The sequence below is a fragment of the Pagrus pagrus genome, assembly GCF_965226575.1.
Source record: "Pagrus pagrus genome assembly, chromosome: 4".
In the NCBI taxonomy this organism is placed as follows: domain Eukaryota; kingdom Metazoa; phylum Chordata; class Actinopteri; order Spariformes; family Sparidae; genus Pagrus; species Pagrus pagrus.
In genome coordinates this window covers 21,716,923-21,730,207 of record NC_140188.1, presented here as the reverse complement: position 1 = coordinate 21,730,207, position 13,285 = coordinate 21,716,923, and the positions used below count along the sequence as shown (strand labels likewise).

Genomic DNA, 13,285 nt, shown 5'->3' with positions numbered 1-13,285 from the left:
GTACATGTTTTCATGTTGCAGAGTTGTCTGTTGAAGATCGGATGCTAACCAGTTAGCCCCAAGTTTATTAAAATGTGATTGTCCAATATAAACAGCCCCAACACCAGTGCTCCAGTGCTCTGAGCTACCAGTAAGAGCAGAGTCGGCTAATACAACCGCTAGCTGCACGGTAACTGAGCTTATTAGCTTACTACTAGCAGATAGTGGTCGCTCTGGTTGTATGCTGCCCCCTATTTGTTTGGAGTATGAATTTTACAGGTGGCCAAATCTTACATACTGCTCCTTTTAAGATTAAGTCAAAAAAACACAAGCTACTCATCATATAAACTACAGTACATAAAGTACCGACCTTTACCAGCTTCAACATTTAAGTGATGAACACAATAATGCATCACTAATTAAAATGCACTTTAATATAATACACTTTATTAGAAACTTTTCTTTTGGTACTTTAAGTATTTTTGATGGTAATACTTTTGTACTTTCACTTAAGTTGAAATTTAAACGCATGACGGAAAATACAATTACTTACAACACAATTATACAATGTAGAAATGAAATTAATTTGTAAGAGACAGTGTATAATTGTTATTTTCATTTTATTCTTTTCAGTTTTTTTCCATTCCCTCTTCTCTAGTTTTTCAGTTTCCTTCCTGGTTTCATTCACCATATTTTGAGAGGAAATCAGAAAAGATGACGTGAGGACAGTGATTGCAGAGGATGTATGATAGACTAGGGCTACACTGACTATATTTATGTTTTTCTTCTCCATCCTTCTTCTTTGGTTGCTTCACTTCCCCTTCACGTCCACTGTCTGCCTGTCTGTGACTTTTTGCCTTCAAGGAATTTTAGACCGGGAGTTCCCACTTTGTTCCTGCGTGTCATTCCTGTCTGGTCAGCCTATGTTACTGTCTGTAGGCCTATTTATGCTGTGTGTATGGTGTGTGTGTGTGTGTGTCATTAGTTCCCTTACATGCCTGCCACATCATGGGAAACACCATTATGAAGAAACACTACATACACACACACATGCATGCAGACAGTGTGGATGGTGGTTAGTCTCTGCGTGAACTGATGGGATAAAGATGGAAGAGAGACTCGGAGAGAGAGACTTTAAATCCAGACAGTGGGGGTGATACAACAGAAAACAATGACACATTAGGTGAACTGGCTTTTACCCACACCCTGAAATATAAATCCGCCCACAGAATCCTCTCTCACAGTATGAGTAATGACCAAAACACGAGGAAGCTTCAATAGACTATTAATGTGACAGGTAGTGAAATCTAGCATTCCAACTCAACCTCTTCAGCTCCCACTGTGTCTGGCACTGCAACTTCCCCTCCTACCCACTTCCTGTGCAAACTCTAGCCAAAAAAGCCTGGTCACATTCACGTCATCTGGATTCCCCTGTAATTTTGGAACATATTTGGTTGAGTCAGTGTAAAAAACATTAATTGTATAAAATATCGACGGCGCCTCGAGGTCTGCAAAGTGAAACTAATGTAGAAGTTCCTTAAATAGCCAGCCAGCAGATTGGGACTTCACTGGTTCCAAAAAGACGTCAGATTTTATGGAAGCTTATGAGAAAATGACCCTACTTCTCACTTCATTACTTCAGATATCAGTTTCCTATGGAGTTTATGGTCTTAATCGCTGGTTTCAAGTCTTCTTCAATGAAGCATGATCTTAATTTTATAATCATGGTCCCATTCAGGGTAAAATAACAAACACAAGGCATGTTTTAAGGGGTTTTTCACACCGCCGTGTGGTAACCACCCTTACATCCGCCTACCTGCAGAAGGATTTCCCCGGAAAGCGAAGTGTTTTTTTAAAGCAGCTGCTGTCTCTGTGGTCTGAGGCTGCGATGACAGGCGGGAAATCCGAAGCCGTCCTCCTAGTTACTCTACATTTCAATGTTTTAGGCCAAACACGTCAAATATCCACAAATTTGGATCTATTTTGTCTCTTTCTCTAGCTGCAGGAGAGAGAGCAGGAGCTACGAGGACTGCAAGATGAGCTGCAGGAGGAGAGGAGGAGCAGGGTGGAGGAGAGGAGGATGAGAGAGGAAGAGGTTCACCAGGAGCTGCGGCGCTCTCAACAGCAGGAGGCACTACAGCTGAGCCGAGCTGAAGCTGAGCTACAGCTGCTGACTGAGAGGAATGCTGAACTGCGAGAAGAGGTGTGTGTCTGTGCATGCATGATGCTGATGTTTCTCAGTTGTGTGGCGTTCGATTGTCCTCACAAGAACAGAGAGACAAAAGCAGCTGTCATTGTACATGTAAAAACAAAGAGACATTTGCATTTGTTTTATATATTCTCCTGGTGGGGTTTCTGTGCCAGTGCTATTCAAACAGAGCTGGATTAAATTTAGTCAGTGTGTGTGTCTGTGTGAGTGTGGTCACAGCTAAAGGAAGTGAGTGAGAGGGGTTTAAATGGAGAGAGAGCGAGAGAGATAGAGGCAGACAGAGTTCATATTTGCTTTGGCAGCAGAGAGTGCAGTGATGGATTTCTGTGCCAGCACCATCCAAGTGGAGCTGAATTAAATTGCGGAACAAAAAGGGAAAAGAGGGAGGCAGTACATAGGGGGAGCAGGATGAGGCGTACATATGAAGAGCCTGAAGGAAGGAAGGAAGGAATGTAGGAAGGCAACTGTGTGTGTGTCCGTGTGTGTGTGTATGTGTGTTGGGGAGGGAGTGAGTGAAAGCGAGTGAAGGAACGAGAACAAAGACAGGACAGGAAGGAGAGCATCCTAAAGCGATGAGCAAGAGTGACTGATAATTTTGTGTGTATGTGCGTATCTCGGTCTTTGTATGTGTTTGTTAACAATTTCACCAGAAGAGCAGTCACGACACAGCTGCCCGACCACTAATACACAAAGTCATAATACACAAACACACACACTTATGGTCTTCTAGCTCAACCTTCCCCTCGAAGGTAAAGTACCCCTGTGGTTGAAATGTGTTTTTCTTCTTGTTCCCACAGTTGAATGTTCGAGCTTCACTGTGCAGAATGATGTATGTGCAGAGTTTGACACTAGAAGACTGTTCTTACATTCATCTGCTGAAAGTGTGAAATATTTGCTGTGCCCAGTGGAAACCTGATTTTAAGAGGCAGGCCTATGAGCATAATTTGTGACATCATAAAATAGTTTAGGAGCCAATCCTGTTCCAGTATTCAGCAAATAAAAAAGTGTGATGTGGAAACCTGAAGCCTCCATATACAGCACATACAGAAGACATCTTGTTTCTAGCAGTTAAACTTGTGAAAGGAAAACCTTAATATATGTGTGGATTAGATCTTTAATTGTCATTTCTCCTAGATTGTATCCTGCTTCTTTATTTTTTCTTGTTCTTTTACTCACATAAGCCTCATAATTAGGGATTTGGAAATTGGGCCAGCAAATTCTTCAAGTGTAAAATGTTATTTAAAAACAGTGTTAATTCATCTTTCTGCCATAATAGCAGCAAGGGGCATCCTTAGGGGCAGCAAAACAAGCTTTAAACAAAGCATTTGCCTTATAAAGTGATGCCAAGAGGGCAGTATAAACAATGTTACAACAGTAAACACAATACAGAAATACACATCCAACTGTTGCACGTTAGCAATATTCAGCTAAGTGCAACATAAGATCAAGAAAAAACAACAACCTGATACATACATACAATTACGAAGGGAACAAAATTGACCTAATTCCCCCATGATAATCAACTCTGACAATTTCAGGTCCTTCTGTGGATTATTCCAGGAATTTTGGCCAGTGTGTTTCAAGACTTCTGTTCTAACTCAGGGGACCAACGACTGTAAAATATATTACAGCAATGAGCAGGCGAACAGTTGCCTAATTACACATCGAGCACATAAGGAGCAAAATTAGCATTCATGTTGAGTCATGTTTATGTTCTTTTAGCTCTAGTTTTGTTCTCCACCAACTCAGGAAGGAAATATATGGCTCTTTGCTTGCTAAATGCTCTTGTTCACCAGCTAGTTGCTAACTATATCTGCTGTTCGGTGCTGGGCAGGCTGATGAGAACGGTGAGAGTCAACCTAAAAAATATCGCTGTAAAAACAAAACAAAGGGATGAAAGATGCTAACACGCAACTGAGTGGAAACTCAGATCCGATGATAACTGACTGTTAGGCTGTCAATACAAATGACACCTTTCACATTACATCCATTGTTAATATAATATATAATTTACTGCAGCTTTAAAAATGTAAAATCTTAAAGCAAACAGCCGTTTTTACTTGTGTACAAACATAACACGTTCGAACAAACCTTTAAAATCCTGAAGACATATAAAACCGTCAGCCAAACACCATATTCATTTGTGCGAGGATGGCTTCTGTAGAAAATGTAAACACTACCAGTTGAATTATAAATGAGAGGGCAAAGATCCCACTGAAAATTCACATTTCATGCCGAACAGTTGACAGTTGTTCATATACTGCTCAAACGCGACTATACTGTCCATTGTGTGCCACCATAGAAGATTCATTGAAAGCTGCAAAACAACGGGGTCTTTTCTATAAAATTCTGTTTGGGAAAATGGTTCAGTGTCAAAGCTGGAGGATGAGGAGGATTCAGTAAAGGCAGATGATATGTAAATACAAATAATATAACAGAAGACTCATCGATTAAGGCGGGAGATGTGCATCCATTTGTTCACTAAGTCAAATCAGTGTCTCTATCTTCTACCTTCATCACATCCTCCTCCTCCTCACTCTCTTATCTAGCCTGGCTTTGTACTGCTGCAGTTCGACAGCCTTCTACCAGCCCTCCCTTTTTGTCTCTTTAACCGTCTCCCTCTCAGAGTGCCTGTCCGGATAGGTTCAGCCAGTTCAAGGTGCCCTGATGCCAATTTCACAGCTGACATGCTCTTTTATGTCATTCATAGACCTTCGGCACAGCGGCTCCTTCCCCCCACCACCCTTTTCTTTCTGTTCCTTCTCATCTAATTTAAAAGAGGTCATTTTTTTCTGCTCTGTGCTTGTAGTTTTAGAGCAGATCAATCAGTATAATCCCACAGGATAACCTTTGTGTTCTCTTTTCCTTTCTTTCTGTAGTCCTCGCCCTTTGACTCTGTTCTTCTGTCCTGTCTCTAATGATCTCTCGCAGTTGTTATCTCTAATTCAGACCCAATCTTCTGTCAACCATCTCTTTATAAAAGTTTTATTGATCTATCTGTGTTTGTATGTGCTTGTGTGTTGGGAAGAGATAATCAGGTTTTGATCATGACCTTGTGATATCGCTCTGTTGCCAAGATACTGCTGCAACGTCAAATAGGCATTTTCATTATTAAGTGTTGAGGCGTACGAGCGACCTTTCGTCCCAGGCAGTTTTCAAGACATCAAAGTAATAACCAGGACGAAAGTGTCATTTTAGGACTGAGCAACAGAAATCAGGTGAGAAAATCTGCTTCAATTTCACAACACTGAACAAAAAGAGTAGAACTGTGCTACTGTAATTTAAGTGATTAAAGGATAAGTTTGGCCAGAAATGAAAATGTTGTCATTATCTCCTCGCCCTTGTGCTGATGGAAAGTCAGGTGTAGTTTCGTAGTCCACAAAAGATTTCTTGAGCTTCACAGCAAAACAGCGTCGCAGGATTCTCCTAAACAACTGAAGCAGATTGGGACTTATTTAAAATTTGAAAAAACAACCACAAAAAACACATAAAATGGCTCCATACTGCTCATCCAGTGTAATCAAAGTCTCCAGAAGTGCCAAGATCCCAAACTGATTTGAAAAAGAGTTATTGAAAAGACCCTTTTTCGCACCAAAATTATCACTATATCTGAAGTGGGTGCACAAGCCTGATCAAGGGTATCAGTAAAGTCTTTTATCATAACACTTTGGGATCTCTGGGCTTCTGGAGACTTGGAATGCACTGTATGAGCTGTATGGAGCCATTCTGTGTGTTTTGTCTGGTTGTTTTTTTTAAGTTTTAAAACCCGTCTCCGTCCACTTCAGTTTATGGGAGAATTCTGCAATGCTGTTTTGCTGTGAAGCTCCATAAATGTTTTCTGGACTACGAAACTTCACCCAACTTTCAGTTTTTTAGTTCAGTTTTTGAGAAAATTAAACACATTTGGATGGACTGTTGCTTTAAAGGACATTGCCATTATTTCCCAATTTTTTTCCATGAACTTGGACATTACTTACAGTTTTATCCAACAAATCATCACTTTTGTTACTGAATGTCTGAATGGTGTATACCATTACAATATCATTGAACACATTAATTTTATCACATTTCTTGTGTTAATGTGTTTTGTATCAGCCCACCAATGGCTTTATTGACAAAAAGGAAGGAATTGAAAAGTTAACATTATGTTTGGATCTTAAATTGAAGAGTAATGTCTTTAAGAAATAGCATATAACAGTAGTACTGTTAGGGATAACCAAAACAAAAAACACTTTTATATATAATAATGTACACGCATGTTATTCTATGAATAACACAGTGTAAAGATGACGTTGGAAATTAGTAACACACACCCAAACACATTCTGGTAGCGCCCTATTCAGTCTGAAACTCTTTTTGTTTTCGCTCTCTGCCCCACCCAAGCTCTTTTTTCTGTCTTTCTTTCTTTATGTTTTCTCTCTCTCCCCCCTCCCTGTCTCTTATAGTCTCCTTCCCCCTCCCCTCCTCTCGCTCTCTGACTTGTTGTGCCGCAGATTGACCAGGACGAGAGGAAAAGGTCACTGTGTCTGGGGGGAAAAGACGCCTGACCTTTAACCTCCCACTAACAGCACTGAGGTCACATTACACAGAACACAGAGCACACGCAAGGTCGAAAATTAGCATCTGTGCATCATCGAATGTTGCATCTGCGTTTGGGTGTGCCGGTCACTTTTAATGCAAGCCTGAAAGCAACCCTACATACAGTATATGCTGTTGAGGGTCTTTGATTGTGTTTTTTACACATGTGGGTATGTAATTTGTGTGCGTGTGTGTGTTTTGCCGGTGGAATGTGGTTTACAGTGTTAGATTAAAAGCAGGGGCTCTGTGGGTCTGCGTGTGACTTCCATCTACTAGCCCTATAATCCTGCTCTCACTAGGAGCCCCTAATGATGGCTGTCTCTCTGTACAGCTAGACTGGCATGCACGACATCACACACACACACACACAGGATCTCACACATGCCTGCATATAAACGAGCAGGAAGGGGACTCACACTCCAAGTCTTGCAGACACATGTACTGCCTCCAACACATGTGTGCGAACTGTCACACACACCCTGACAATGATTGCATACAATGGCTTAAGGCGTGACACACTGCACATGGAACATGGATATAGTAGTGGCATATAGGCACCTATTGACACAAACACACATGTTGACAATTACAGACGCATACGAAGAAAACCACACACAAAATTTTAGTGTAAAAAGAGAGTATACGCACTTTTACTATGTGTCTGTCCTTCATCAGTGGCAGATTTCCCCCATTGAACAGATTTGAACATACACGCACGGAGAGATCCCCATGGTAGAGCTGTATGTATGTACATCGACAGACAGATGTGTACACTGACAAGTCAAGAGTGTTCTTCGGACATATGTGCATACGGTTGTTAAGCACCTGGCAGTGAAGAGATACATGCTATATTTTACCGTCAGGAGCACACACAACTCCCACTATCACAACATATGTTTTGGATCATCCTCTAACCTATAATCATTCTGCACTGCGGCAACAGGGAGCTCCTTACACAGTGTCATACATCTGACAGGACCACATTACTGGGGAAACTGATGGACTGGTCTGGCTTATCAGAATATTAAAAGTCTCATACTATGTCTAATCCGTCTAAAAACACCATATTTTATTGTGTTTTCTCTATCATGCAATTTAGGCAGACTATATCGCTGGGTTTCATGTTGACACAGTTCTGAATGACATGATGAACAACACAGACCAAGTGTGGATTACATTAATGTTAGCAAAGAGGTGTACTGATTGGAAGCTTAAAGCAACATTATGTAGAAATTGGCATTTTGTGCTATTTGGTGCCCCCCACAGTTTCAGCATTGAAGCTGTTATATTAAGGCCAAAAAGTTACATAATGTCGCTTTAATATATTCTCTTGAAATAAGTCAAATTGTTTCAACAATTTAAGTTGAAGTTTAATTGATTGGCAATAAAATGCACCATTGATCAATTCAATACACTCAGAGGTTTTGCAGCTACAGCCTTACATGGTCTGGTAGGAGGAGTAGCTTATGGTGGCTAATGTTAGCAAACTATAGATAGATATTGTTGTATGGCTGACATTATTTAGTTATTTTTCTGACTTCATTATCTTTTTCCTGAGCTACAGTAACTACAGACGGGTGACGAATTAGAGGGAAAAAGGTAATGAAGGTTCTCCCTCAGAACAACTTTTTACTGATTTGCAGTGACCCCAAGTGGGCCCAAACCATGCCACCAAAATGCCTTCAACAGCATAACACTCCACTCATTTATACAGGTTCTCCCTTTAATTTGTCCCTTGTCTGTATGTTTAAGCATTCACCGTTATCCTGTAATTATCACTTGCGGCCTCAGTGGCTCCTGGTCATCAAGATTTACGTTGTGTCATTAAAGTGTAATTTCCTCGATGAAAGTGAAGTGGCCTTGTTTTAAATGTGATACAATTAAAATGTACTACAGCGATTATATACTGTTAAACAATCTGTATGTCACTATATTTCCTTAGGAGAAAATATGTGCCAATTGTGAGTGCCAGTGACTTATGATGACTGCCAAAAGGACTCTGCCTGAAACTTCTGTTATATTCTAGTATTCAAGATTGTCGGCCGACCATTTTGGGATGCATGAAAGACGCGTCTGTTATCAAACAGCAGATGGTCGTAATGATGTAAACCATTCAAATGGCACGTGTTTGTAATTAAATGAGCCAGTGATCAGTATTCATGGCCGTGCGCCATAGTGGTAGGAAATGCATGTAGAGCGATGTGAAAGCTATGAGGGGCCTTGTTACTTTGGCTCGGGACTTGAAGTGAGCAGCTTTTCTCTTTCTGTCTGGCTGTCACATAACAAGAGCTGCAGTTTGTTTTAATCAGATCTGACTCGGTGAGAGGCTCCGTTTCTCAGTAGACCTGAGGATGTAAACAACGTAACGTATCACATGACGACCTCCCGGCACAGACGGTTGTTTGCTGATTCTGTAAACACAAATACAATCCTGTATGTCCTGTATGTGTGTATTTATTTTTCATGCATATCTGTATTCCAGTCGGTGGATTGTTGTGTCTGTATGCTGTCTCTCTCTGTGCAACATCGTGTGCTCAGGTTTTAGTGCTGTACGTGTTAGTAATACTGGATCGCTGTGACTGTGTTAGGGTAACTTGCCTGTGTGGGTCTTTCTGACCGCGTCTCTTTGATTGTGCTGGTTTTCTCAGTGTCAGCGAGCTGCTCTGAATGACCACCATCGTCTTCTGCACCCCAGTCTCTCTTTATATTTTAGTAAAACGTTTTCCTTCTTTGTCTGCTTGGTTTTTGCATGTCCCCTCGCCTGAATCTCTTTTGCTCTCTTCTTCCTCCACTCTCTGAAATCATAATCTGTGTTTATCCCTCAGCTTACGGCCATCTTAAATCATGCAGCCTCATATTTAGCTGTAACATATTAGTAACTAACACTCCACAGCGTATACGTACATGCACTTTTGATATTTAAGTGCATTTATTGCCAGAAAACTATTTTTGATATTTGTGGTTTAGGAGCTATTTCTAGCCGAGCAACAACTTCTCCTTCCACCAAGCATTCCTGTGCATGTGCCGACACCGTCAGTGAGCACCGATTTAGTTTTTTCGCCTCTGTACACAAACGATAATAGCAAAACCTAGATATGTCACTGTGATATGAAGACTCGTTTGTTTCTGATCCAGCTGTTGTTTGCCAAGAAACAGTTACAGCACACAGCTCACACAGATACAATATTTAGGCCTAAATTTGTCTATTTTAGAGGTTTTGGTGGATGTGTTTTTGAGCTTTTGAGGCCAATTTGTATGCAAAGCTAAGCTAAACACAGCTTGTACTCATTGACATGAGAGGATATCACTTATCTCACTCTTAGAATGAAAGAGAATAAGCTTATATAGAATTAGCCATTATTTTTACTTGAAGGGAAATTAAAATTGTTTAAGAAACTCTTAGTACTATATTTAAAACACTTTCCTGATCTGCTGTCTCTGTGTTACCGCTCTCCAGGTAGCGTTACTCCAGGAGACAGTAAGAAGGGAGTGTGAGGAGAGGGAGGGGCTGACCGCTGCTCTCTCTCAAGTTCAAGAGGAGCTCCATGGGCTGCGATCCCCAGCGTCTCATCAGGGACCCTCCAGGTCTCCTCTGAACCCCATGGAGAGACGCACACCCCCGGGGAACAAGCATTTGCATCTCCATAGTCAATCCAGGGTACCTCTTAGTCGCTCTTCAAACTCCCCAAACACACTCCAACCCTCCCCTGCCGGCGGAGACAAAGACAGAGGTTGGGGCAAAGATGGAGGAGGAGCGGCGAGGAGTTTGGAGCTCTGGTACGGTGGTGGAGAAAAAAGGCAGGAGGTGACACTGCCCAGGCTGAAAACAAGCAGCACAGTTAACAAAGTCAAATGTAAGGTTAGTGTAGTGACAGCGAGGAAGGAGAGACTGTAAAGAGCAATCTGGAAAACATGAGTGTGTTAAACACTTATTGCACCTGTGGAAAAACCTCATATGTTGTAGTTTTAGTATATTATTAAATAGTATTTTCAAATCAATTGTTTTATTTGAATCTAAAATCAAAATCTGAATGTACTCTAAAAGCCACACAGACATTCACAAACACACACACACACTTTATCCACAAGACACAAATACTGAGTCCTGCTCGTACACCAGTGCACTCCCAAGGCACACACTGTACAACAGACATGCACTTGTTTTCTCACAACCCGGCTCAGGCGGTCTCAGTGGCACGCACAGGATTTCACAGACAAACACCCACACGCGCTCGTAGTATTCACACACACATGTACACACAGCCTGTCACAAGGGCAGGGCTGAAGGAGCATGACAGTGTGTCCCTCGCCACCTGTGGACACAAACAAAAGGCAGGCAAACACAAAAGAAACTGTAAGGCAAGCACCACCACACACACACACACACACACACACACACACACACACACACACACATTCAACAATTACACAGCACTCTCCCCTCAGGCATTGTGTGTTATTGACATCATTCACTCCGTGCAAGGTCTTTCCATCCCTCCCTCCCTCCCTCTCTCTCTCTCTCTTCCTCTCCCTCTACATTTGGGATGAATTGGCATGATGGGAGAAAGTGTGTGTGTGTGTGTGTGTTTGTGTGTGTGTGTGTGTGTGTGTGGCATGGAACTAATTTCCCCACTCGCTGGCACACATGGAAAGCTTTTAGTTTGACTTCCCGTGTCCCTCTCTTCCAATCCATCTGCGAGACAATGCACGTGCACGTCGCTCACACAGAAAGGTGGGATGATAACGATTTTGTCGTGCCAACGTTTCCTCCGTTTGCCAAAAAAACACACACACACACACACACGAACACAAAGTGTGGTTTATCTGCTGAGAATCTCGGCCTGTGTGGAGAGGACGTTCTGAAACACAACAGAGAACATTCAGTGCCATTAAAATCTAATTTTCTACACTTTTGTCAGGGGGTTCAGTGGAACATTTCCTACGACACTAACAAACCAGTCGGGGGGGGGGGGTTTTCTGCTGTTGACTCTCAGTAGAGAAATTAATTTGATCAATTTGGATGCAGGAGATTTTTTAAATCAGATTTCCTAATGAATCTTAATGAACCTTGATTATTTCTTTTCATCCTGATTGAGCTGACTTAAATCCCTAATGGCCTCTTTAATGAAAACAACAGGTCATCTTCCCCTTCATGTGGTAACGGTAACATTTTCTTTTGTGCTGTGCAGCTGACTTCTTGTTGCCTTCCTGTGTTTGAGTGCGTGGCCTTGTGTGTGTTTACTCATTACAGGACTTTCTGCCATGTGTGCGTGTGTCTGCGGCGAGCGATTGTTTTTCTCCTAACACCACCATCGCTCACTCTCAGTAATCACGCAATGTCGTTGAAGGACATCAATTGTACGGTCTTTACCACAATGTAGTGTATGTGTGTGAGAGGCCTTGACTTTCTGGGACACTTTGTGGCGTGTAGCCATCATTGATGTGGTTATTTACACCTGGGCTTTTCCTGCACTGACAGGTCAGAATATCTGCCGTGAAAGGCGTCTATTCCAGACTGACCCTTTGACAACTGCTCCCATTCTCCCTGCACATGCAGTCCTGACCGTTGATCTTTCCTTTTATTCCTGATCTTTCCTTTTATTCCTGCTCTGCACCGTGACCTGTGTGTCCGCTGTGTATCTGAGGAGATAACCTCTTTCTATGCCAGTCCCTGCTCCCGCTCAAATCCCACAATACTGCCGGAAAGAAGACGCCATCATTACACCAGTTTTTTTTTTTATATCTCCCACTTGTGGGTTGCACACATAACATGTTGTCAAATTTTCACACCGCTGCCACCTCGCCGGCTCACTCTTTTTTCTACACAGACATCGATTCAGCGCTGTCACCTCTGCTGCCTGCTCAAAGGCGGAACAACAACGATCCCCCATTCCGTCTTCGTACTTTATGTAGAGAATGGCGATGTGGAATAAAGGCACAACAGTCCCCCCCCCTTAATCAGGCTGTGAAAAGGGTTTGCTTTCTATTTCCTGTCTCCCTCGAAACACAACCCCCCTCCCCCGTCCCCTCTCTTTTTCTCCCTTTGTATCTCTGTCTCTACATCTCTCTTTCTTTGTGTCATTATTCGTTTAATCTCTTTGGCCTTCTTCTGGTATTCAGCCCCTCTGACTCCGTTGCTAAAAGGTGATTCCCTCTCCGCCTCTCCTCATCGGCTATCTCTGCCTTAGCTTCATTTTTGATCCAGTCAGCTCTGTCTTTTCTACTCCCCCCCTACTCTGCTCTTCTACTGGGGCTTTTTTCCTTTGCTCATGCCCTTGCTTTGTAGCCCTTGACCCGGTGTCCTTCCTGGTTTGTGTGCGTGTGTTTGAGAAAAGAGCCACGGGGCATGTGTGTGTGTGTGTGTGTGTGTGTGAGCGATCTGGCCTGAATAGATACATCTCCTTGAAACACTACTCGATATGTGCGTAACAGGCACACAGTGTGAATTACCTTGACATGAATGACGTTTTGATCGTTCTCAAACATTAAAATGTAATCACCCTTAACAAAACCCACACG

General features: G+C 42.2%; 1 protein-coding gene across 3 annotated transcripts in view; it reads left to right on the top strand.

The window, feature by feature from the left end:
* Window positions 1-10,765, top strand: part of lekr1 (Leucine-, glutamate- and lysine-rich protein 1) — an 84,434-nt gene extending 73,669 nt beyond the window's left edge. For all 3 annotated transcript variants that reach the window (XM_084350797.1, XM_084350795.1, XM_084350796.1), the window contains 2 exons: window positions 1,979-2,182; window positions 10,224-10,765. In XM_084350797.1, the coding sequence (XP_084206923.1) occupies window positions 1,979-2,182; window positions 10,224-10,661 (642 nt within the window). In that variant the 3' untranslated portion in view covers window positions 10,662-10,765. The remainder of the gene's footprint in view (window positions 1-1,978; window positions 2,183-10,223) is intronic.
* Window positions 10,766-13,285: the final 2,520 nt, after the last annotated feature.